This window comes from Python bivittatus, unplaced genomic scaffold, assembly GCF_059951505.1.
Source record: "Python bivittatus isolate LINGU-HERP-01145 unplaced genomic scaffold, Pbiv_v1 ctg000610_np1212, whole genome shotgun sequence".
Classification (NCBI taxonomy): domain Eukaryota; kingdom Metazoa; phylum Chordata; class Lepidosauria; order Squamata; family Pythonidae; genus Python; species Python bivittatus.
Window position 1 is genome coordinate 17,508,382 of NW_028277088.1, and position 27,056 is coordinate 17,535,437.

General features: G+C 39.8%; 1 protein-coding gene across 16 annotated transcripts in view; it reads right to left on the reverse strand.

The window, feature by feature from the left end:
- KIAA1217 (KIAA1217 ortholog) overlaps window positions 1-27,056 on the reverse strand; it is a 382,394-nt gene that overhangs the window by 174,532 nt on the left and 180,806 nt on the right. For 14 of the 16 annotated variants that reach the window (XM_088150361.1, XM_088150358.1, XM_088150357.1 and 11 more), the window contains exon 2: window positions 22,249-22,532. In XM_088150361.1, the coding sequence (XP_088006487.1) occupies window positions 22,249-22,362 (114 nt within the window). In that variant the 5' untranslated portion in view covers window positions 22,363-22,532. Of the gene's footprint in view, window positions 1-13,700; window positions 13,847-22,248; window positions 22,533-27,056 lie in introns of those variants that run through there. The other 2 variants (XM_088150360.1, XM_007426493.3) reach the window with 2 other exon arrangements.

The following is a 27,056-nucleotide window of genomic DNA, read 5'->3' on the forward strand; positions in this document are numbered from 1 at the left end:
GAGGAGAATGCTCTTTCTTTAAAAATATTACTTATATGGACAATCTTAAACACGTTATTAGACATGGCTTCAAAACCGCGGAAATAAAGTGAACTCCTCCCTAATTAAATCTTTCTAAGCACCACAGAAAACTTCACTGCCACTGGAGGAAGTAGCTGGGACCTGAAACAATGGTAGGAGGCCAATGACACCATCAACTGATTGGCAGGAGACTCCATCCACCTCCCACACTAAACTGAAATCATGTCTGGTCTTAACATTTAGAACTAAAACATTCAGGAGTTGGGTTCATTAACAGAATTGCTCCAAATCTAAAGTGGTCTCCTCTTAAAGACCATCAAGATTTTCTGACAGAACATACCTAAGCCAGATAGGAAGGAGTGAAACTGGGACACAAAAGAGAGAAGTGAACATTCTACATTGACAAGATGTAATGGTGGATTACTAAAATCCCAGAAGTTCCAAAACATTAGAGCAAATTATAGCAATTCCTAAAATACAGTAGATTTGCTATCCCATATCTGATTCCTCATCCAGTTTTAGATTGTCTTCCTCAAGCAGAAACAATCTAAGTAAGACATTTACTTAATATTTACTTAATTTACTTATTATAAGACATCTACCATTTGAAAGAAAGAAATTTAATTAGTCCCCATTTCAAAGCAGGCATATCTGATTTCACATTTTTGAACATACCAAAACTTAGTTATCCCTTGGAATTTGCAACAGTTACCCAAATTTTGCAACAGGTGGCCAATAATAAAAAATTTCATACAAGAAAAAAAACCCTGTGCAAAATGTATATATTCAGGGGAAAAAAGTAAAACTGCATTATATTAGGGAGAATAATGTGCAAAACTGGGTATGCTAGGCAAAGTTGGGAAAGAAGATATTTGGAGGAATGTGCACTAAATTGCAGATTTTAGTGCAATTCTTTTATAAAAACATCAAGTTCAGCAAAATGAATATGATAACTTCAGATAAACAAGAAACTAAGAGAAAACAAACTTGTTCAGCCCTACCTCCATCCCTATAGTTTTCTGATTTGGAAAACTACAGAGGCCCTATAACCTCCACATGCACAACTCATTAATTGATTAATTAACCAATAACACTGCAGAAATTAACCTATTAGCTTCTGACAGATCTATGTAGACAACCAATATTACAAACTGCCTAAAATAAAGATCAGCTGTATAGGAGATGCTTAGAAAGCAGTAATAGTCCTTCAGCTGGCAACGTTTAATTGGCTTCAGTAGGACTGCAGCACTGCCAGTAGATCGCACAATGTCTCTTAGGAATGCAACAATTATTTTTTTATAACAAGAAAAGTGTCCTCTTCTCTGTCATATGGCTTGGCTTTTTAAAGTTTTTCACTTCTCAGAAAAAGAATAAGAATCTGAATAAACATATAGGCAAACAAAACTAAGATTAATCTTATGACTGGATAAAGAAAGCCTCTCTTTCTGGACTATCGTAAATTAAAATTAAAATTTTATTTTATTTTGCTGATCCATTCAGACCAGGATATACCAGCACAGACACAGATGCATTCCTGAAATACAATTAAAAAGAATACATCACAATAAAAACAAACAATAAAAATATAGTATAGCTTCTTTCTCCACCTAAGATCCTTTAGAAGGTATTGAGGCTGCAACCCCCAGAATTCCCCAGCCAGTACTGGGGAAGGTTGCAATATATAAAAGCAACAAAGCAGAAAACTGGGGAAGGAGCAAACTTAAGTGGACATACAAAGTCTGCTGAAACAATTTTGTTTTCAGTATAGATCAGTGTTTTTCAAACTTGGCAACTTCATAGACTTCAACTCCCAGAATTCCCCAGTCAGCACTGGTATACATACTGACTATCAATTCTCTACTAAACAGTCTAACTTATCAAAAACAACTTAAGTACAAGGTTGAATGCAACTTACTTGGAAGAGTGTCTCAGGGTCAAGCTTTGCACTCCTGCCTATCTGCTGAACATCTCGCAATGACTTTTAAAGCCTCCTTGACTGATCTCAGAGTTAGGGATTACCTGCATGTGCATTGCACCCAAAGAATTCCTTTGAAAATCTTGGAAGCTTCAAGTACTTTGGAAGATTTTCAGCTCATCAGCAACTGCAGCAACAAGAGTACACATTGAAATGACAGTATATTTATTCCACTAAACCAGTTTTTCTAAATGGGCAGTGTTTAGGAAAAGCCACAGGCTTTGGGAGTGTGCTGCCTGACCATTATGTTGACTAGCTGTCCTAGTCAACAACAGCTGGAAGATACCAGGTTGAGAAAGTTGAAGAAACTCTTGGCTAAAATACAAATCCAGTTTAAACAAAGAAATTTAGAACAACACATGATCTGGTTCTATAATAGTCCAGTTCAAGAAACTTCTCACACAACTCCATTTGATGGAGAATGGAATAAGGCTTACTGGTTCTACCATGACTGTTTACCACATGCTGGAGAAGACAAATCTCAGGCAGATAGCTTGCCCAACAAGACCTACTGTTGAATTTAGAAGCAGAAAATTATCTGCAAACCCATTAGAGATGATTACATAGGAAGCAGTGTACGATTACAGCTGAAGGAAGCTTAGATCAGAAAGAGAAGCCCTTTTGAGGATGCCCTCACTGCCAGAACATCATCCATATGGCCCTCTCCTGCATAGAATGCTGTCTCCAATGAGGTACATTTGGGTCCTATTCTCCCAATATTTAAAAAAATGGCAAACATACATCTTTTTCACAAAAAAAATTAAGTAAAATTTTAAAAATCAATTAACCATTATTTTAATGTTATGGCTAAAGTTTGTATTTTCATTTCAAGCTACTTGAAGTACTTATATAAATAGATGGGCAGAGGATAAATCCAATACATACATACATACATACATATGAATATATTTACCTTTTTCTAAAAAAAGGTCAACCCAAAAGAGGGCTTAATAAAACAAATAGCAACATGCCAAATTATAATAGTTAAGGCCATAAAACAGCACCTTGGTAACAATCCACTAAATGATATACAGTAGCAAGACAAGCACAATCCAAAACATGAACAGATATGTCCTTAGTTGATACTAAAACCTGCCAATATATGGTGCCAACTATAACTGAACAGGTGGAAAATTCCATAATTGGAGGATTGGTGTCAAGAAGTCTTCTTCTGAGGTTGCCACAAACCAACCCTCTGATAAGTGGTCCACCATCAAAAGACAAACCTGCTTGATTTGAATGGCCAGGCAAGTATATAAGGAAGAGGATAATCCATTAAGTATCCAAGTCATAAACTCTGTTGGATTTTACATAGACATGTACTTTGAATTTGGTTTAGTAGCACACTAGCAACCAACGTAGCTCATTCAGAAAAAGTGAAACTCCAGATAGTGGAGTTCAAGATTGCCCAAGAAGCCAACACATGTAGGCTAATCTCCTTTTCTTCTCAAAAGGACTCAGAAGTATGCAAGGAGAGAGAAGATGAGTCACTCCAGGTCCATCCTCCTTTCATTTATGCCAAACACATGCGGACAAATATCTGAAAAGTAGTTTTTACCCTGAGACTGATTCTGTCTATCAATGTTCATGCAAGTTTCTCTCTTATCCTCTATTACAAAGGAAGGCAATCTGGAGACATGGTGCAAACATAAAAGGAGGCAAAGATCTGGAGTTTATTTGACTGTCCTGTTTGCACATCATTAACATAATTTACATTAACAACTTGGCACTGAAGTCCCTTCTGAACAGCTGCAAAAATGAAAAATTGATCTCATGACATCAATTTGCATGTCTTGCTACCAAGCTTTTCAAACATCTCCTGAAGGGTGAGCTGTGTTAGTGTGTTGCAGCAAATAGGAACACTTCTTGTGATTCTAAAAGTACTAACAGATTTACTGTAGCATCAGCTGTAGGCAAGTAGAGTCACAGCTGTCCATCATGCTGTCAACCTCTTCTTCAAAATCATGGGGGCTAGAAAGTTTCAAAGAAATGAAAATGAAGCCTTTAACTCCAAATAGCAGAGAAACCATATATTCTGGATTTTTGTGTTTCATATGTTCAGGACTTACTCTGTAAATTCCCTGTTATGACAGTATGCAGAAATTGATCTGGAGACACAAACTGCTGTCTATACCATTGCTACCATTATTACAATTACAATAAAAAGTAGTTGCCACAGTTTTAGGCCTGAAAATAATTCATCACTGTCTTGCAGCTCTTCACCACATGTGCTACAGCTGGGATTTGCTCCTTCAATTACAACAGAAAGTGCTGACTGATGGCTGACAGCTGGACCAAGATGTCTCCAACTGCAGGTTGTATGTAAAGCTTCACAGTTCAGTAGTACTGTGAATAATTTCTATTGCTAACAAAGCTGGATGACATGAACAGGTGGAGCCAAATATTGCAAGGAGAATAGGAACCACATGACTGTAGCATCCATCCCAAGGACAGAAGTGGACAATCATGCTGCATGTTCTCTAGACCAATGTTTGTCAACCTCAGCAACTTGAAGATGTGTGGATGTCAACTCCCAGGGAGTTGATGTCCATACATCCTAAAGTTGCTGAGGTTGACAAACACTTCTCTAGACAGTGGGAGGCAATAAGCAAAGAGTGGGAGGACCCAAGCCAAATCCAGGTGTGTCCACACATATACTTATTTTTTATACCTTTTGATATTCTTTCCCACTGTCTCTTTTTTTGAGCTCACTCCCCAGCCACACATCCCCCCGGTGAAGGCTGCTGAGAGGACTGAACTGACTGCTTTAAGAGGGTTTCTGAAATTAGGCTGAGGGTCAATTGAAATTAAGCCAATTTAATATGTGGTGCAGAACAAGAGATTTTGTTGTAGAATAGAAAGTAAAAATAATTGTAAAAGCATTGGTACAACTGTGGACTCCAGTCACTTATCCACCCACCTCCAAGTTTACCATCTTTTTCAAACTTGACAGAAAAAGGAATGCTGCAGGTGGCAGTCCCACTAGATCTCAATTATCCAAGTCAGTCCAGGAATTAATGCTGCATCTGCCATCTGCTGTCTCCTTCAGCTGCAGTTCCCTTTGTAATCATTTGTGGATTAACTGGCCTATGGAACCCAGCAATTTGGCCCTAAGCTTTAACCCTAGCTGTACAATTTTACCTATTCCTGATGTAGTACTACTACATCAGTACGCCAACTTTTGGTTGGAAAGGAGAAGTATATAACAATAAACAACCTAGAATCCTTTTGCCAGAGGTCAAATAAATCTGAAGAACCAATCTATGGGGCAGCAGGGTTCATTACTTATTTCTGGAATTCTACCTAGGTTATAAATATTTCCAAGTTGGTTTACAATAAACAAGCAGAAAGATTAAAATACATGCTTCTGGCAGAACTTTTCATGAAAGCTCTTAGGACTATAAGCAGCTAAGGAGAACAGCTGTAATATGGGCTTTCTTGGAACCACATCATCTGGGCTTTCATGGAACTACAGCCAACCTTTCTTCTAAAGAAGCAATCAATTTAGTTCTAACCACATTAGTTAAAACTTTCTAAAAATGTAGTATGTCAGTAGGCCCTTAAACTCATGAAGGTGACACAACATACTGTTTGCTATTAATGTGCCACCAGCAATAAACTCTCACCTCTCTAAGCTTGAAGAATAGGGCCACCCTGGGAAAGACATATAATAATTAAAGTGGACATGGCCATTAAATCCTAATTTGCTCCCTTCTTCAGGAGTTTATTATCCGCCCAGCCATACTACCAGATGGACATGTTAAAATCTCAGGCAGAAGTTTAAATTCAATAAAACAACCACAGTCACCACTAAATGTATTTTTGTTGATAGCTATTTCTATATTAGAGGGCACCAGATGCTTCCTGAGCCTTAATAGACAGGAGTCTCTTCACCCACCAACAGCTGTTAACACATTGACTTTTTTCTTCTTAATAATGGCAGCCAACTTTTAAAAAAATGCATTCAGGAAAGTTCTTCTGCATAATTTTTAATGACACAATTCTCCTTTCAGAAAGGAATGCACAGTAAAAGCATAAATGGCACAGATTAGCATCAAACATCTGTGTGTTATTTAAAAGATTTTTTTAAAGAGCAGAAATAAAGGGATTTGCTCAAATATGCAGAGCTGTTTCTAACATGTATTTTAAAGCTTTACAGTAAGTTGCAATTGTCAAATAACTTCACTTACACTCTCTTTATCACAGTCAGATGCTTAAGGGTTTTTTTTAATGTTCAAAGGACAGCTTTTCTGTGCACACCAAAACTAAGCAACATCTTTTCATTTCTATTGAAATTACTGACTCAGTGCATGTTAAAAAGAGTTAATGACTTTTAGATAAGTTATTTATGCCACATTAAAGATGTGTATTCTTTCTCATCAAAGTCAAATATTTATTCCTTCTGAAAGTAATTTATTATGAATTACAACAGATGGGTACACGATATCAGGCAACCCTAAGAATAGCACTGGTCTAGACCAGCCTTCCCTGATCAGATGCCCTCCAGAGGAACCAGAATTGTTGTCTGCACCAGCTGAAAATGATGGAAACTGTAATTGCAACACCTCCCAATGGCACCAGATTGAGAAAGGCTGTTCTAGATTAAATATAATATCAGGGAGTTTTATTTTTGGCCGGTAAGAATATAATGCTGGGAGACCTACTGTTGGCTCCAGAATAAGACTGGAGAAAGTGGAGCCACAAAACATAACACATGCATATGGAAGAGAAGAAAATTTAGATTGGGAGCAAACCTAGCATGGCTCTATGCAACCACAGTCACTAAAAACAGCTAGCTTGATCTAAAGCATGGGTGGAGAACCCTTTTCAGTGCAAGCACAGCCTCCCATAATGGCTAACCTGGGGTGGGTGGGAGGCATGAAAGGGTCAAACAAGTCATGGGCAGAGCTACCCCACACTCAGATCCTTACAGGCATAGACTATTTTGACCCCTCCATAGCACCAATATCCAGGCCTTCCTGGGGGAGACAGTCCCAGACTTAGTCTACCCAAAGTCTCATTCAGATGGATCAATGCTTTTCACAGAGTAAAACAAAATTAAACTGTAATCCTAGAAACTGTGTCAGTATTCTGGCTTTTGCCACGTAATCTCAATGGACAAAAATAAATGGGGGGAAAACTGACACAGGAAGCTGTGAAGTGGCAAAAATGAGTATTTTGCCTCTCGGGCCTAACATATTTGTTTGTGTGTGTGTGTGTGTGTGTGTGTGTGTTCTGCATGGCATTCAGAAAAACTGCCATTATTTTAGACTGATTATTTCAACTAGACCAAACTTCAGGAATACCGTTTAGGAGGAGCAGGGAAGACAGTGCCCTGACATTGTGGTGCAACAATTAAACTTTTGGATTAGGATGAGAAACCCAGGTGAATCCCCCAGCCCACCCCTGAAGCTTACTAGATGACTTTGAGCTAGTCATTCTTTGTCAGCCCAATCCACCTGACAAGGTTGTTGTTGTGAAGAAAAACTGCAGGAGAGGGTGTTTTGTATGCTATCTTGAGCCCCTGAATGAAGAGTGGAAAATAACTCTAATACATAAACATTCGCTTGAGGCCACGCATGATTATGCCTCAAGATTACTTATAGTTCTGGCCAATTTATTGTATATAACTTGGCCTCTGTCACATACCCTGAAGTAGCCCTGTTCACTAGATACATGAGAGAACAAAACCACAAATCCCCTTCTCCAGTCCCATATAAAAATCACAACCTTTCTGTTTAGTGATGCTGAAGTTATTGTCATACCCAGAAAATGCTTTTATTAAAGATGCTCTGGGAATGCTTCCCACCCCAAACATACATAATGTAACGGGCAAAAGCTTGTGTCTCACACATATCACACTTACTTCTAGGAGCTGAAACTAACAGAAAAGTAAAACAAAATCAATGGGAAAGAAAAGGCAAGAAACAATGGCAGCTCTTTGTATCTCTTACTGCTGTGTCAAACTACCTATGTGTTGAGTAGATCTAATAAGTGAGGGGAGAGAGATGCAAGATAAAAGGAGAGAGGGAGAAAGCCTTGGCAGATTACATATCATTAAAAAAGAAGAAATGCATCATTATCAAAGAGAAGACAAGAGAGTAGAATTCCATAAAGTCTACAGAAGATCCTTTATATGCACTGATGTACATTGAGAAATGACTGCTATATTTTCAATAGAAATACACTAACATGGAAAAAGCTTTGCCCAGTTGACTCGGCAGTCTCCGAGTCCAGAGGCTCACTGTTGATGGGCAATTTCAAGTCCTCCACTGATGTCTTGGGTGTCTTTATTTTTAAATTGGACTTGGACTGGACAGAGGATGTCCTTAACAGAGCACTGTCCAGTGAAAGCCCTTCAAAGAGAAGGCACTCTAAAGCATAGGACCTGGAATTCTGGACAGGACAGGCACTGCTGGTTAAGGCATAGTTGATTCCACCCCCCTAGGTAGAAGGAAACAGAGTTGAAAGTGGTTTTTTGCAGACTGCTGTGAAATTGAATTGCACGGGAAGAGGAATGAATAAAGCCCAGACCACACAGAAATTGCAAACTGTGTCTCTCCTGGGGTGCAAGTAAACACAGCCACTCCTACCTCTCCACCACATCAAAGGATACGACAGCTCCTGATGTTTGGTGTACAACACCCAAAATTCACTGTCATGAATTTTGCTAAATTGGTGCAATTTAATGAGGAAGAACAGACCAAGTGGAAGAGCCAGGAGGATATACAGAACAAAACAAGAATGCACTCAGTGGTGATAAGGGCAGGATTTTCCTCCCTCTTTCTGTTGTGCTATTTCAGCAAGTGTATTCACCCCCCAAAAAAGGAAAGAGAAAACCTTTTCAGCAAGAGATTTGCCCAGATTGTTTATTTCACTCTCCTAACAGTCCTCTGAAAAGGGGTTTTAAATTTGGGAGATTAAAATCAGTCAGAACTAACCAACCAGCTGAGTCTGCTTTTGTTCAGAGAGGTGCAAAAAAACAAATGCTTTCGTGCATTCATGGTTAGAGCTGCACCCCGCACTGTTTACATTGCTAACCTCCAATGCAAATGCACTCTCCATTGCTAAAATGCCTCAGCTGAAACCCCACAACATTCCATCTTGCACCAAAGAAATACAGAAGCACATGCGAGCTTCTGGAAGAGCAAAGGTTTTCCTTCTCCTCTCTATTGTGCAGGTGCAGAACTGATTACTTAGGAGAGGCTGTCTACTCCAAGAAACATCTTATTTATGGCCTTCTTCCTTTAAATGTTCCTATTAACAAAGATTACAGGCCTGTGCACAATGTCTTTGAGATCAAAGCAAGTGTAAATATCTGCTATTTTTCAGATGAGCACAATCCAAGGTTATTTTCTACTGGTCCTCCCTAGATAATTTTGGAGTGGGTGTTTTTCAAATGTCCTAAGGAAACTTACACAGCCTTAGATAGGACTTCCTATATCTACTGGCCAAACGGCTAAGCTATTGAGGGTACCCTCTCGACGGGGCTGTATCTGTTGAACTTTTGCTACGCTGGGGTATGAGAGAAGGTATTCTTGGTCCCATGCTTTACAGTTTTTAAAAATTATTTAAGTTTTTAAATGTTTTGAGAGTTTATACTAAATTCTTCTTCCAAAGTGTTTATATATATATATTTTAAAAATCCAGCTGGGTTTGCCTTCTTAGGAATGTCTTGAGTACACCCTCCCAGTTCAGGCTGACCCTCTGTGAGGCCTAGAACAGGTCTGCAACATATATTTGGGGGTTACAGTTTATTAGGGAGACTCATGGTGGCAAGCTGCCCTTTAAGAAGTCCATTCACTTCCTTATTGACCTTCTTCTCAATAACATTCCAAAAGAACTATGTTTGGGAACACAGGAAGCTGCTTTAAAAAAAAAAAATTGGTCTCAAACTCCACTTCTAAATGACCACCTTTCCAATTCCACAAACACTTCTAATTCCAGTATAAAATGCAACCAGGACTGAGTTGAGCCGCACCAGCATGCAAAATGCCAAGTGACTGAGCCTTTCCTTTTTTATTTGCAGAGTAGTTCACAGGCAGTTAAGGTAGCCCTTCTTTTCAGCAGGCAACAAGATCATATGCAAAGCATTGTGTTGCTTGTGGTTGGTTTGCTTGTTTTACACTGTCTGGCAACTTCAGAGATAGCAACTGCCTTACACATAAGGCATTTTCTCTCTAAAGCACTGTTTCTCAACCTTGGCAGCTTGAAGATGTGTGGATTTCAACTCCCAGAATCCCCCAGCCAGCCTTCAATTCTGGGAGTTGAAGTCCATACATCTTCAAGTTGCCAAAGTTGAGAAACACTGCTCTAAAGAAACAGCCAGGATATACTGAGATTCTGAGCAATTGCAAGCCTTTGGTCACAACATCATTTGATCACTGGGGATTCATCTCACACCAAAACTGGGTTTGTATCCTTCATCCCAAAAGATTGCAAGGGCCATGATGGTGACACTGTAATATTGCCAGAAATTGGTTTAAGTAATCAGTGAGTCTCTTTACCTTCTAGTGGTTTTGTCATATAGGTGAATTTTGTTGCCTATATTTTTGAAATGTTAGTTTACTATAAATAAAATTTCATGAGGAAATTGCCTTATAGTAGAAAAAAATTATCACTCTGTGCCATTTGTTTTTGACAATACTCTCATATGACTCTCTTACACAGCTGAATCAATCCCCAAAATTAAAAGTAGGTCTTCCTTCATGCTATATATAAAAAACATATTCTTGTTCCTCCCAGAATCAGAAATGAATCTGGGATTTTCTACATGAACTCAACCCCTGTGCTATGGTCCCTGTCTCAAAACTATACTTAAGTTTTCATGAGTATGAGCTACAGGGACAGCCATATCAATAATTCACAAGAATCATCCTCTGAAAATACTCCAGAATTTGCCGTCCATGGAAAAACACCAGCTTTGTCTTTGCTCTGAAAATCCCACAAAGCTGAACACCAAAAGTAATGTTGTTTTTAAATCTTGTCTTAGGCATACCTGACATAACTACAGAACAAATTAGCACCAGACTCAATGGGATGAGGAAGTGGATTAGAGCAGTGGTTCTCAACCTCAGCAATTTTAAGATGTGTGGACTTCAACTCCCAGAATTCTGAGAGGGGATGCTGGCTGGGGAATTCCCCAGCCAGCATCCTCTCTCAGAATTCTGGGAGCTGGAATCCACACATCTTAAAATTGTTGAGGCTGGGAAACACTGGATTAGAACATGTGAGGATGGGCAATATCCCTTGATCATGACCTCTGATAAGAACCTGATTGCTCCACTGAAGATTGGCCAGCTGGCACACAGGGAAACCAAATAAATTACATCCGCTGTCCTTCTCCTGCATCTGAAACCATTCCCTGCCCTCCACATACCCGATTAACTGCTGCAGTGCTGTGTATTTTCTCTGAAAAAAGCTGCAAAGGACTAGTCTTCAGAAAATCAATATGACCGAGTAGTTGCTGGTATGGAAACCGGATGAATAAAGCCAGTTAGACAGCAAAGAATGGAAACCTGATCGTGTTACATCCTCAATAGATACACAAAAATGCTAGGGGGTGATTCAAAATAACTTGATGCCTTTGGAAAACAGCACCCACATCAAAGCAACCACTGAACTGTTCTCTGGCTAAGGAGAATGTTGGAAATAGATTCTGATGCAGAGCAAGGCTCTGCGAGCAGGAGAAACAGATGCCCTCATTTTGGAATGGCTACAAATCTCATAGACACAACCCCAAACAACTACAGAAAAAGAGAGAAAACTTACAGCATTCCAGTATATCTTCCAAAGCAGTGACAGACAAACTAGGCTCAGTTTGAAATATTAATTCAAACCTTCTCCAACCAAGTGCCATCCAGATGTGCTGGACTTCAATTTCCAGTACCAGACTGGGTGAGGCTGAATAAGGGAAAAAGGTGCTTTCCTCCCTTGGCTATTTTTGAAGCACCTTCATTCTCTTTATAGCATCATTAAGTGAATAAGACTCCAAATCTTATATCTGGACAAGGATCCAAATACCACTCTATGCTGCTAGACAATATTCTAAATGAGATAACTGCAAAGGAATTTATATATATACATAAATATATGAAATTAAAATAGTTCCAGGGCAATGTTCTAAACTCAACAATCCCATCCCACTGAGTTTGAGAGGTAAATACAAACATTACTTCTGTTTCAAAGCTGCATTGGCTACCCCACCCCATGAATATCTGGTTTACTTATCTCATATAAATCAACGTTTGCTATTTTCCCTCCAGTGAGAAAGCTAAAATACTGCACTAGCAATACCTGTGATCTAGGGACAAAACTTGCCACTGAATGGCTCAGAATGCACTGTTTAGTGATCCTGCTCCAACATGCAACATGTCTCTGTTGCAGAAGTACAATATAACATACTGTCCTTTCCACCATATCTCAGTCATCATGATGGACATTTAATAGTTACATATCTATTGATTTAGTATCATATTCTTGTGGACGTCAAATGCCATTTTTCTGCATATGGTTCCCCACCATAAATTTATTCATGGAATATTAACACTGACTCATGTTGCTCCATATCTCCTTCCACTCTTCCACTTCATCAACCACAATCAGCATAATTAATGCAAATCGGCCAGTTTATTTGACACATTGTTCACTATGGCATATTTGAATATTAAACACATAAAACATCAGTCCTTTCTTAAACCAACAAAAAAATCAGGCTTGGAATTAATTCTATAAATCCCCATTAGTAAACTAATACTAGCAATTTATCCACAAGTGCCATGTGAAATAGATTTGCAATGCTCTGGACAAAATATAGTTTCATTTGTTTCTGCTTACTTTGTAAGCATTTTGTGCCACCAAATTCACTTCTGCTTGTATTATTAAGGAAAGGAAAGTAGTAAGATTTGTTTTATATCTCTCCATTTTCATCCGACTGCTAAGAGAATAAAAGGTGTTTCAAACAATCCTGTCCTGTCTTCATCTTACACAGGTACCTTTAAATTGAATTGGTGACCTTTCCTGATTCAAATACATATGCCAAGACGCCAATTAATCATCTCAAGCAAACTAAACTACTTCCTTTGATGATCAGATTGTAACAGCAGCAACATATCCCAATGCCTATATTCCAGCAACCGAAAACAAGGAAACATCTTCTAGCTATAAAAGTACATTTTTGCCAGACAAAAAAGAATGAATCATATTCCTCCATTGCAAAACTTTCAGGCTTCTGTTAAGAACTTATTGTCAGAAGACGATGGATGTTTTAAGGCTGTGCTTCAGAAAACTTTTCCATAAATGAACATTTCTAAAGTTTGCACCACAAAGTGGGGCTTTATGAACGCACTTACAACATCGAGTCTAACAATGAAAGCCGAAGCACCTATTCGTGGCAGTTCCAGTAATAAAAGTAATGCCACTTTCCTATTTTTATAGTTTCTCCCCAACAGCTCACTAGTAGAAAGCAAACGAATACTTCCTCACTTCCCACCCCACGGAAAATTGGCTGATCATTCAAATCAAAAGTCAGGGTGGGGCACGTGAAGGAGCGGAAGACAGCAAGAGAGAGAGGAGGGGAAAAAATACATACAGGAGATTGATTCAGGTCTACTCTCCAGAAGACAATGCAACGAGACAATGCAACAACGTAAACTTCAACCCCACATTATAGCCTTGGCGAGATGAAAAGGAAACATCTGTTTACCTAATTAGAGGACTCCAAAGGCAGCCCAAGAGATTAGTTCCAGAACATTTCCTGTAGCCACCAAAATCTTTAATTCACAACTAACTCTCTTTACAACCCAGGCAGGTGAAACATCTTCCATGTCTCCACCACAACTCCTTCACCCCTTTTGTGAGTCAAACTTTCTCATTTGCATAAAAGCCTCCTCCAGCCTATGGGACTTTGAACAGCTACAAGTTACACTCGCTGTCTTAACATGCTTTTCGAGTATGATATCACCCATCTCCATGGTTACTTTAACCCCACCTGCCCATACAGCAAAGTAACCTGTCAGATTCAGACCACAGGATACAATTTAGTTGTTTGTCTTGAGTCAATGTTTAACCATCTGCTCCTTGGCACACAATCTCCCTGAAGTTAATTCACAATTAAAAACAGAAGAGACATTTATTAAAGGCAAACTAAGTTACTGCAGGAGTACAGTTAAAAAAAAAGAACAACAGCTGTAGCAATATATGGGTTATCTGCCTTTCCTGTCCAACAATGCAGAATTAATATCCTAAAGGGGTACCTACACCCCTAGAATTGTTATGCTGATGAGCTGGATTTCATTGAGTTTTACTATTATGGTTTCAGCAGGTTCATTGTTTCCTTTTGCAATTATTGTTCTTTTTTTTTTTAAGGGACCAATAATCCCCTGTGAGTAGTACAACCTGTCAAACTGGTTTCTCTTGGAAGCTCTCTCTCTCTCTCTCTCCATTTTATTTAGAAAGCCTTCAGCACTTACTACCAGCTTTTCATAGCAGGCACTGTTTCAGTCTCACAGACTTCCTCCTTGCTTTAGCAATGATTTTGTGTGTGTGGTGGTGTGCCCACCTGTTAAAGGCACCGCTCCCATGGACTGCAGTGATGCAAAGAGTTGTACCTACACAGAAGAAAATTTCCCACCACCCTCAGGAGCTGCCCTTCCAAACCTTCCAGAACTTTTTGGTAGAATCCCACTTTTGTCTTTATCTCTCCCTTCTTTTGGGGTACACATACAGCTGGTGTCATACATGGACTTCTTTGATCAAGTCAGACCTTCCTCCTTTTGGGGCTAGGTGGTCAAAACATCTTCCCCTCTAGTGACACAGCACCCTCTGGAGTCGTGACACTTTCTACAATCCTATTTAGAAATACCTGCCAAAGCGTGTAGGGAACAGTTTTGAAATAAGAGCCACACCTGTTAGGAGTATATTGCTTGACTTGTAATAGTGTGTACAAGTCAATGTTTAGATAGAAATTTTTTCAGTAGATACTCCCTCTAAAATGCCTATTAGAAACTTTCAAACCAGGGCAAAGAATGGGAAATAAATAGCCATGAAAGGGGCTTTATGTGTGAAGTCTATTTTCCAAGCCCCCACTTTCCAAAAGCAGTTGTCCCACCACTCCAAAACATAGACAAAGTTGGAGGAACTTTAAAAACAGCTTTGAAGCTTTGAAGCAACTTAGGCATATGCTTTCTCTGGAGAAGCTCATACATGTGCTTCCATTTTCTTTGAATCTGAGGAGGAGGAGGAGGAGGAGGAGGGGACTTTACAACAGTGAAAGGGCAACCGGCAAACATAACTCCTTACTGTCATTCTACCTGGCTGCTTCCCAGAAGAATCACAATGGATGTGATTGTGTCCCTATAGATTATTCAGAGGAAAAAAAAGGTGGTTTCCTGGATCAGCTCCTTGATGAATGAACCCCACAAAAGGCACAAACACAGGATGGGTAAAGCATTGAAATGAGTCACCAGGAACATCATGTTACAAAAAAATAACACAAAACAAAACCTGGCAGTCAGTACTGATCATCAACTAGAGATCTGACTTTTTGCAGAGTTGGTTTACATAACTTCCATCTCATTTGCTACATCTTTAACTATTGGACAAATTCTCAATCTGAGTAGCTATTTCTAGAACAGAGGCCATAGACTAGACTTTTCTGCTGATACACATTCATGCATCCGTGTGTGTAACTCACATATCTGTGTGTACTGATGTGATTGAATATGTTTTTATTCATATTGTATTTGTAGTGTGTTTTATTTTAAACCATTCAGAGCTTTGGCTATTGCAGAATTTTAAAATAAATAAATGTCTATTTATATCTATATTTATATCTATCTACAAATATAGACACCCAAACACTAGACATCCAAACACCTTTTTCAACTTTACTTTTTGCTTGTCAGCCACACTTAGTTGCCCAAGACCAACTAACCTAGATATGTTTCCTCTGGCTCTAGCACCCTAGCACATCTCACAACTCATGCTTTCCTGCCCACCTACCTTAACTCACCCAGAAAATATTCAGAACTCTGCCAGGCAGCTGATTCTACCTGACGCTTCAGTTTCCCACAACACCTCTCACAATGCATCTCTCCAAGACAATGTTGGAAAGTCAAATGGTGGCTTTTGGCCTTCTGACAATATTCAGAGTACTGTTGGTAGTTCCCAAATTACATGGTAAAACATCCAGGAGCTAACAACAGAAAAGAGGCTTATTCTCTGCTCAGAGTGCTTCAAATCTAGAAGCAGCCCTGTCATTAGGTCCTAGATCAGTGATCCTCAACCTCAGCAACCTTAGACATATAGACTTCAATTCCCAGAATTTGTCAGCTTCCTCAGAAAGCCATTGCTAGACCCAATTGTGCTGAACAGTTTTGTCCAGTATCCAGCCTTTTCTTTTGGGGGAAGGTTGTCAAGAAGGTGGTCACACAGCAGCTTCAAAGGATCCTGAATGAAATGGATTATCTGGACGCTTTTCAGTTGGGTTTCAGGCCTGGGTATGGGACTGAAATAGCATTGGTTGCACTTTTAGATGACCTCTGGTGGGAGCACGTAGTGCATCTATCCTTGCTCTACTTGACTTCACAGCAGCCTTCAATACCATCAACCATGGTATCCTTCTGGACTGGCTGCAAGGGTTGGGGAGGGTGGCACTGCACTGTGCTGATTTTTCTCCTTCCTTTGCGGCTGGTTCCAGTTGCTGTTGATTCGAAATGAGACGTACCGCCCTCGGCCCCCGCATTGTGGGGTACCACAGGGTTTAATACTTTCTCTGCTCTTGATTTACACCTACGTGAAACTGCTGGGTGAGGTCAACCGTACCAGGGGTGAGGTATTATCGGTATGCTGATGATACCCAACTCTGTATTTCCACCCCTAATGAAGTAAGCAACGCTGCTGATGCTCTGTCTCAATCCTGGAGGCTGTGGTTTGGATGGGAAACAACAGACTCCAGCTCAACCTGGGCAAGACTGAGTGGCTTTGGGGTCACCTGGATCCAGGAATTTACTATCTTTAGTTCTGGAAGGGGTGGCCCTGCCCCAAACAGATCCAGTGCACAATCTGGGAGTCCTTCTGGACTCATGACTCCTGCTCAATGATCAGGTGACAGTTATGGCTAGGAGGACCTTTGTATATCTTTGGGTTGTGTGCCTGTTGTAACCATTCCTGGACCAGGAAGCCCTACGCTCAGTCACTCACACCCTGTTCATCTTCTGCATGGATTACTGTAACACGCTCTACATGAGGCTGCCCTTGAAGAGCATCTGGAAGCTTCAGCTGGTGCAAAATGCGGTGGCCTGGGCAATTATGTGCACACCTAGATTAGTGTATATTACACCTCTGCTCCACTAGCTACACTGGTTACCAGTTTGCTTATGGATTTAATTCAAGGTGCTGGTAATTACCTATAAAGCCCTACATGGAATGGGACCAGATTACTTGAGGGATCACCTCTCCCCAATTACATTTATCTATTCTATCAGGTCCGGCAGGAAGGGCATGTTGTGGGTCCCATCCACGAAGGAATGTCATCTGATGGGACCCAGGAGGAGAGCCTTTTCTGCCGGGGCATCTGCCCTTTGGAACATCATTTCCTCAGAGTCCAGATTGACCCTGACCTCGCTGGCCTTCCAGAAGGGCCTGAACATGTGGCTTTGTCATCTGGCTTGGGGATTCGGTGACATGGGTATGGTGCCTGCAAGGTGGCTGAATTGCTAGGGAAATTGAGTGCACTCTCCTGCAGATTATTTTTTAATAGTTTTATTGTTTTTAATATTTTTAAAAATATTTTTGCTATTTATTTGGGGGGTAGTTTGTTGTTTTGTGCTTTTTAACTTTGTAAGCTGTTCAGAGTCACATATGGGAGGCTATATAAATTTACCAAATAAATAAATAAAAGTTGCTAAGATTGAGAAACGTTGCCTAGATAATTCTGTCTCTCCATCAAGGCAGAAGCTCAAGGACAGCCTTTTTCCTATAGCCCTTTGACACATTAATCATTGAGGAAGGGTAGCCTGCACATTCACTGCAAATTAATTTAAGAATTATCTGTTACCAATTGAAATAATGTATACATATAACCCAACAGCACTAATGTTAAGATTGTTTTCCTTGTCCTCTTAGGAACTACACTGCTCATTAGGCATACGACTTCAGCCTAATTATGAGTACAAGATACAAACAAGATATATTATTTCAAATTAATACATACAGATTTATTCAGAAGTGAGCTTCACTAACAATGATAAAATTCAGTTCCTGAAAAGCTCTGCAGTTTTAATAAATTAGCAAATATGGCACATCTAAAAAAAATAAACAGCAAATTCAATTTACTGCATTCCTTCTGTAATTTACTAGCTTTGGAGAAAGATCAAGTTAAAGAATTCATGGAGTGTTCCTACAGAAGTCTGTTCAAAACTTAGCTTGCAAATATCTTCTGTGCTGAAACTAAATATTTACATGACTCAGGAAAGATCTAATCAATCTAAAAAAAATATATATATCCTGTATTATCTTTATTTACCACCCTGCAGTATTTCTAAAGATACTGTAGTTCATTACATAAATAGCAAGCACAATCAATAAAGTAGCAGTGGAAAAATCTGAAGCTTGGAAACTCTTATGAAGAAAAGAAGGGCAAAAGTAGCAGAAACTGTTTACAGCAATTACAAAGAAACCAGAAGTCTTGAGAGCAATTTTACATGCTAAATGATAGCTATGGGAAACACCACTGTTTCCTGCATAATGTGGAGACTTCACATGCAAAGATTCAGCTAAGTGTAACCATCAAGACCCATACACAAATGCAAGATATGGTTCACTCACTTCTCACAAAGATGGGTACATGGTTGTTTCCTTCCATCCTATCAGACAGGACCCTAAGCCATAATGTGCCAGCTTGGCTTTGGCTTAGTATATTGTACAAATCTCACCATGTGAGTTTTTATGCTAGAGTTTAAGGCTTCCTCCCTGAATCCCCAACCTAACACTTCCAGACACCTACATATACAGGTAGTCCTCATTTAACGTCCACTCATTCAGCAACCGTTCAAAGTTACGATAGCGCTGAACAAGGGGTACTTACAATGGGTCCTCGTAGTTGTGGCCACCACAGAGTCTCGCAATCACATGATCACGATTTGGGCACTTGGCAACTGCTCACAATTATGATGTTGCAATGTCCCATGGCCACGTGATCACCATTTGCAACCTTCACTGCCAGCTTCCAACAAACAAAGTCAATGGGGAAGCCGGCAAGAGGTAGCACATGGTGATCACATGACTGCAGGATGCTGCAACTGTGCAGGACTCACCTAACAATGGCAACTGGGACTACAGTAATTCCTGTTGTAAGTTGGCACAGTCATGTGACATCGTGCCTTATGACCACATCACTTAGCGATGGAGTTCCTGCTCACAATTACCATGGGTAAGTAAGGACTACCTGTACCTTCACTGGTACCCATTCAGATTCATGTCTCACCCAATTTTATTAATATGTGCCATCAATTAGTGTCAATTTGTAGGGACCACATTGATAGATTTTCTCCAGGATGATCTGTCATCACACACTTCGTACAGTCTATTCATGTGGTTTTCTTGGTGAAATAGAGGAGAGGTTTGCCATTGCCTCCTCCCTCCCAGTATGGAATAGATGCCTTTGCCATTGTCACTAAAGTGACCATCTGCCTCCAGCATCTTCCTATATCGCTGCTGCCCGATACAGGTGCCAGCCAGCTTTAGCTGGGATGACCTTCACACCTTGGATGACCCTGCTGGGAATATATACTCTCGTCATACACAGTCAGCCCTTTGAAGTAGTCCAGACAGGAAATCAATCACACTACTTTATTGTAAAGTTACAGCAACAGAATCTGGCAAGTTTGAAAATGCTTCCCCCTTCCCCTGCCTTTACTTTCCAGAGAACTCTAGAGACGCTTTCTCTACCCCCATGCCATGTCATGTCTAACCATTGCCCTGGCTGTGGCTCTTCCTTCTGTCTCCCAAGGTTATTCTCACACCCCGTTACATACCCTCACCCCTCCCAGGAACATCCCCTTGCCATGCTGAGGCAGCACAGCGGGATTTGAAGAGGGATTATATTATACTTGGGTTCTTTTAACCAAGACGAAATGGGAAGCCCAGCATCAGTTTCTAGTCTAATCCTTATTTCAAAGAATGCTTCAGGGCCCTCCATATGCCCTTGAAGCATTATTGGGATTAGACCTGAAAGCAAACACTAAAATAGCATGAGGTGGAAGAAAGGGGAAAAGAGTGACAATATCTATGTCTGGAACATTGTCATTGTTTCCCCAATCTGTTTTTATTCTTCCAAAATAAAAGAGCTGGGTTTTTTTAAGCTGATTTTTTATTTTAAGCTGTTGGCTTTGCCTTGAAGAAAGAAAGCAGCAACAACAAAATAGACAAATATCTTAACCTCTGCAGGCAAAAGAACTCCTACAAGCAGTTTCAGATGCCACTCTACCCCCAGATCAATTAGTCCTCCCATTTTGTTGCATGTTGAGTTGTTACTCACTCTCAAATCCAGCAAATTTACGAAGATCGAATCAGTGGGCTCAGCTGTACAATTTATTTAGAGATTAAGGACCAAATCACTGGCCCATAAAGTTGACCAGAAGCTAAGCACACCTGCCCACTCACCCAATTCATGTCCTGTCCCCCTGACCTTCCAAAACATTCAAGCTGATACAGCATATTTAAAAACTAAGTGAAATAAACGTGAACAATCCAACATGTTTACTGTTGTTTATTTTATTGTTTAATGGTTATGTTTTATAGTTACTGGCTGTATTGCTGTTGTGGGCTGCCCAGAGTTCTTTAAGATGGGTGGCCATACAAATCTTTTAAATAAATAAATAAATACACTAGGACCAGATGGTCACTTTCTGGATGTTATTTGTGAAATCAACCACATCAGCTGTGTCAACTCCTACTGACTTTTATATGTCTATCTTGTGGAGGTATGTCAAGTGGCAGGTATATTTCTGTCTCCCACCAGAGGTGGCAGGAATGAGCAAGTCAGACAATTGCCCAGGTCTTGCCGTTCAGCCCCTCTCCCGCAATTATGGGATTATTTCAGCCAATATCTTGGGAGGAACATATTACTGTCCTCCTCCCCTTAGCCAGACAGCCAGCTGCACCAATCTATTTGTATACATTTGATGTAGCCTATTTTTAGTTTGTAAACCCTTCATCATTTTTTCCAGAATACCCAGATGGTATCATGTCATTATCCATCTTGGGCAATGAAGAGGAAAGTAAGGGTAACAAGAGAATCAGAGGGCAATCAAGCAGCAAAATGCTTTAGATAAATTTATTAATATTACTGACACTCAAAAGTTGCTAACAGATTATAAAAGTCAATTTTCTGTGGAGGTCCTCATGATATCCTTGCTGAATGTCCCCAAAACTCCAAGGCTGCCCCTTTTCCCATCATTACAACACCTGTCGCAATATCAGAAATTTGAGTAAATAGACCCTAAAAGTTAAATTTCTCAATATATCATTCATTTCTTCTAATCTGCTCTAAGCTTTATTTTAGCTGGTTTAAACATCTTTGTTTTGTTCTCTTCACACGTTAAAACATTTTGGTCATCTTCAGCTGAAAATTAGGATAAGGAATGTTTAAATTAAAATTTAAGGACAAAACCAATTTTGCCATGATTTCTTTTTCAAAATGAATGACGCATATATTTCTGCATTTCTATCCAATATAGTTTAAACTGCATTCAGTAGAAAATGTGTCTTTGATTCAGTAAGAATGCTTTTCTATGTTGCTATTCCACTATTTATTTTTACTAACAGTACATCTTCATCAAAGCAGATAGAAAATGCCCTCAACAATAGCAAAATATCTGTTCTTTTAAACAGATGTTGTATGATAGCATATATTGTACAGTCACTAGGTGGCACCAAGCTTAATTATAAACAGGTGGAATCTAGCTTCTTGACAGGTTATCCTTTAAGGCTCAGACTAAACTGGGTGCCCACCAGATCTCTTAGGACTACAATTCCCAGAGTCCTCAGAAAGGAGTTTTTTATTTTATTTTATTTTTTTATTATTAGATCTATATACCCTTTATTTTGTACAACTGAAGGCCGTGTACATGCATGCTCCCAAAATGTCTAGATGGCGCTAGGGTGAATTTAAGCCTTGAGGTAAAGATGCACATGGTTTTAGATCCACGGAGAGTTTTAAAATCCCCCCAAGTTACATTTTTCTTCCATACCTGATCTCTCAGTCTTTCCTGGTGGCCCATGATTGCAGACGCATGGTGGGGATATTTCTGCTTCAGATGCTCCAGAAATGCTTCTCTTTTTTTGTCCATGTCAGAAGGTTGCATTCCCAAAATTTCTTGGGAACTCCGAGGGCCACCTACAGTATGTCTTCGAGGAATATGGCGGCCCACCTTGGAATGGGTAGTCTGCCTACTTCCAGAAGTAATGAATTCTTTAGGCCATAGACAGTCTGCATCATCTAATGAAGCTCCATGCAAATTTCTTTTTCCCAGGTCTATAAATTTTAAAAAAAAAAAAGATATTGTTAGCAAAATCTTAAACACTATGTTGATGAATGGAATTATACTATTCAGTTTTTTTAAACATTTCAGACAACGGTGCTTCAATTAAAGAAATAAAATGTATACTTTTGACTTGAAAAAAAAACACTAAAAAGGTAGCTTCTATAAGTAATATAAAATAATACATAATGCCACATGGGATATAGTTCATTAGGGAAGCACTACCCTCTAAAATAACATGGTGGATGAATAATAACTCCCCTTCCTCGTTAAGCTTTAAAATCTACAGAACATATTTTTTTAAAAAAAGGATTTTCCCCATCATAACACTGCAGTATTATTATTTTAATAATGGGGCTGTTACTAGTTTTCCTTGTGATTTTGACTGATAAAATTCTTTTCCAAAAGTGGAATTGAAATCCTTAATCTTTCTTCGGTGTATTTTTCAACATGTTCTGAAACTTCTGTGAAATAATGAGAAAAGCACTTCTCTTTTCTGCGCACCCAGTTCTCCCCCTCCCAATTTTCAGACTACAGCCTTGGTTTTAAATTTCATGGATCTTGCTTGGATGTTATGCCTCTCCGAGACAGCAGACTGGAAAATATAGTGTCACTTTTTCAATAAACCATTATTTTGAGAAATGAAATAAAAGCAAGTCTATGTGATGGGAAAAGAAATAAGTGGGGGATGGAGGAAAGTGAGAAAACTCTTACAAATTTAAAATCAACTTTGAGGCTTGTGTATTATGGACAACTCTGTGGAATGAATACTGCAGTAGCACGGACATTAGAGCTAACTTATCTGCAGGTAAGTGAGTAACTAAACCCCTTCAGCCCATAAGAAAAATGCAGGTTGACGATATGCATAGTGGAAAGTAAACACTAAAAAGTCTTCCCGGTTCTGTTTATATCTTTATCTGCTATTAATATGCTCCTTAAATTTCCTCTTTGAATTAACATTTTGTGCAGCATTTCAACCTCCTGCCACAAGTTAAGTTGTTTTACTCAGCAGCAAAGATACACAGAATTAGAGACATCAGTTGTTTAATGCTTAAATCTGTTTGAACTCAATGAACTTTAAGCGGCCTAACCAGACCTACAACTCCAAGTACAGTATGCAATACCCATCTGTTTTGTTCAGAAGATAGTCTTACTTGTTTCAATGGAATTTACTTCCATGCAAGGGTTGGGGCTGTACAAAGCTTCAAATAGATTCTTGGCTCTGATGGAGCCACATTGCACCATTTCAAGGCTTCCTCTGACAGTCCCAATAACTGGAAGAGGCTTTGTGCATACTTCCAGTCCACTACTGGAAATATGTACTGCTCATATGCAGAAGGCTCTTCTACCCCTAAAGGAATGCTAGAGATGGAAACTGATCATATGCATATTCATTTGGAAGTATCGCTTTTATGTGTATTAGACTGCTATCTTCATATTTACAACTTAGCAACAGCCCAAGTTCAAAATGGACCCATGTAGCATAATGGTAAGGTGGTTGATCTAGGACTAGGGAGACCCAAGTTCACCCTTAGCCTTTAAAACTCAGTAGGTGATTTTAGGCCAGTCACTCTCTCTCAGCCCCACCTATCTCACATGTTTGGCAAAGTAAGGGAAATCCCTGTGCAAACTGCCTTGGGCTCCTGAGAAAGATGCGACGTAACTCATAATCATTGTATGCTCCCAGCTGATTCCTCCCAGCAACACTCTAAAATGCCAGATATCAAATCACTGTCAAACTAAGTCAGAATTCTGCCTGATACACGGTTCCTCTTTCCAAGAGCTCCTTCTGTGCTTTGCTTAGTATAACTTCTATAGGTAGTTCTCAATTTACGATCATTCATTTAGCAACCATTCGAAGTTATGATGACGCTGAAAAAAGTGACTTACAACCAGTCCTCACGCTTAAGACTGTCGCAGCATCCTCACAGTCATGTGATCAAAATTCAGGCACTTGGCAACCAGCATGTATTTATGATGGTTGCAGCATCCTGGAGTCACGTGATCGCCATCTGCAATCCTCTCAGGGGGCTTCCAACAAGCAGTCAGTGGGGAACCACACGCTTCATTTAACAATCATGGCATTCATTTAACAACCATGTGATTCACTTAATGACCTCCACAAAAATGTTGTAAAATCAAGTGTGGTCACATGATGCTTCAATGACCACACCGCTTAACAAATTTTCTGGTCCCTATTGTGGTTTTAAGTCAAAGACTACCTGTAATCACATACATCTAGTTTATTAACAAGCCAATCCTAATCCTAGAGCTGGAAACCATGGGTTGTTCTTGTATTTTGATCCCTGTGTTATTTGAGGATAGATCTCCTGCTAATTAATCCACAGAAAGAGCAAGGGGAGAGAACCAGGACAATGACAAAGTTTTCCATCAGCCTCCTGCTTATTTATGCTAAGCTAAATTGCCTTACAACAGCCTTTCCCAACCTGGCACATTCCTTTCATTTTTTTTTTAAATCTTTAATCAAACAGAACAGAAAAAGAAAAAATAAATCAGAGTAAGAAAAAAAAGGCAGGAGAGAGAAAGCAAAAGACCAACCAATAATACACATACATACGTGGGCTTTTCCTGCATGTATAAATGTATACAATACTTTCAGTGGAGGATGACCATATTTCATTAATAATCATCCACATATATTCTGCATCTGTAAGCCACTTGTTCATCAGTTGTGAGTAACACCAGGTCTTCAATCCACTGAACTTACTGCGGCCATAAACCTGATACCGCCCTAGTGTGTGGAATTCAGCTCCCAGAATGCTCACTAGTGGCCATGCTGAGCTGGGGAATTCTGAGAGTTGAATCCATACATCTGGCGAATGAACTGGCTGGGAAAACTGCCTTAAAGTAACATTTGAGTTTAGCCAGGAGCTAACCCAAGGCCACCTAGTGAGTTTGTAGCAATGGAGAGATCCAAATTGAGGAATTACTGAGCAGAGGTCAGTTTCTCACCTACTTTACCACAGCAATTCTTTTATGAAACTTTTCTCTACAATCTGCTGCTGTAGAAATCATTAGCTCCACTGCCAGCAGCCTCTGTGAAATGCTAATCTTCATGCTCTCTATATATGGTAATTTGCATACACTCTGGATTTTTCTATTTTAATATTAAATGTTTACAGCAATGGACACATCCCTAGGAAGTTTCCTGCACTGACAACCTGGATCTTTCTGGCATAAGACTGGAAACTTTTTTGTTTACGACCCAAAAAATTCCTGCACAAAGATCAAGAGGGAGATCACTGGGATTACCTACTTATTCATTTACTGTTACCCAGACTACACAGCTCCCACAAGTATCTCTATCAGCTACACTTGCACAGGTGTGCTACACAACATGATACAGAGTATATTCACCTTCCAGAATGACTACAACCATGTCTCATCTCTTCAGATGTCAAGACATCTTATGGAAAACAGTGCTACAGTGCTGGTCTCAAGAAAACCTATGGGGGATAAGTAATTGAATGTCGATTTGGGATGGAGGAAACCCAGGTTCTTCCCCACTGGATAGATTGGAACAGATACCCAGTGTGATACCCTCCCAATTATCATATGTCAATTCATTTTTCTTTTGTCTGGGCTAGTCTCACTATCCAATGAGGGTTCAGACACATGCCTCTAAATTAAGGTGAAGCTAGAAGCTGGTGCTGTGTGTGTGTGTGTAGGTATGTGTATGAGTATATATGTATGTATGCATAAAAAATCCCCTCTCACCCCTATGGGTGGTTTGTGTCTTCCTCAATCTTGGGTCCTCTACCAGAGGCCTGGGAATTTGAGGGTTCTGCGCAGTATCTTAGCTGTTCCTAGCACTGCACTCTTCTGGACAGAGAGCTCTGATGTTGTTCCTGGGATCTGTTGGAGCCAGTCTCCCAGTTTAGGAGTCACGGCCCCAAGTGCTCCTACCACCACTGGGACCACTTTGGCCTCTACTTTCCACATCCTCTCTAGTTCCTCCTCCAGGCCCTGGTACTTCTCCAGCTTCTCATACTCCTTCTTCCTGATGCTGCTGTCACTTAGCACTGCTACATCTATCACCACCGCTGCCTTCTGGTCCTAGTCTACTACCACGATGTCTAGTTGATTGGCCAGTACCTGCCTGTCTGTCTGGATCTGGAAGTCCCATATATAAATAAAAAATCAGGAAATACAGGGAGCCTAGTGGGCACCAACAGCAACTACACTGAGAATCCTGACATAAGTGTATTTATATAAGAAGCTGCCTTTTTCCCACCTTGGTATTTCTGGGCACTAGTAGATGACAAAGATGTCCACATTGCAATGTATAATATGATAAAGGAGATTAGACTTGTACTACAAACAATGCAATTGGGGTATATTATGCATGTTATGTATTATGCAGCTGTGACAGAGGGAGCAGGTGGGTACAGCTGATTCATTCCCTTGGTTCTGGGTAATGCTGTTTGAAGAGAGAAGGACAGCTGAGCTCCCAAGCAGTTCCCCACCATGGCTGGTGGAATATATACAAGGCAGAT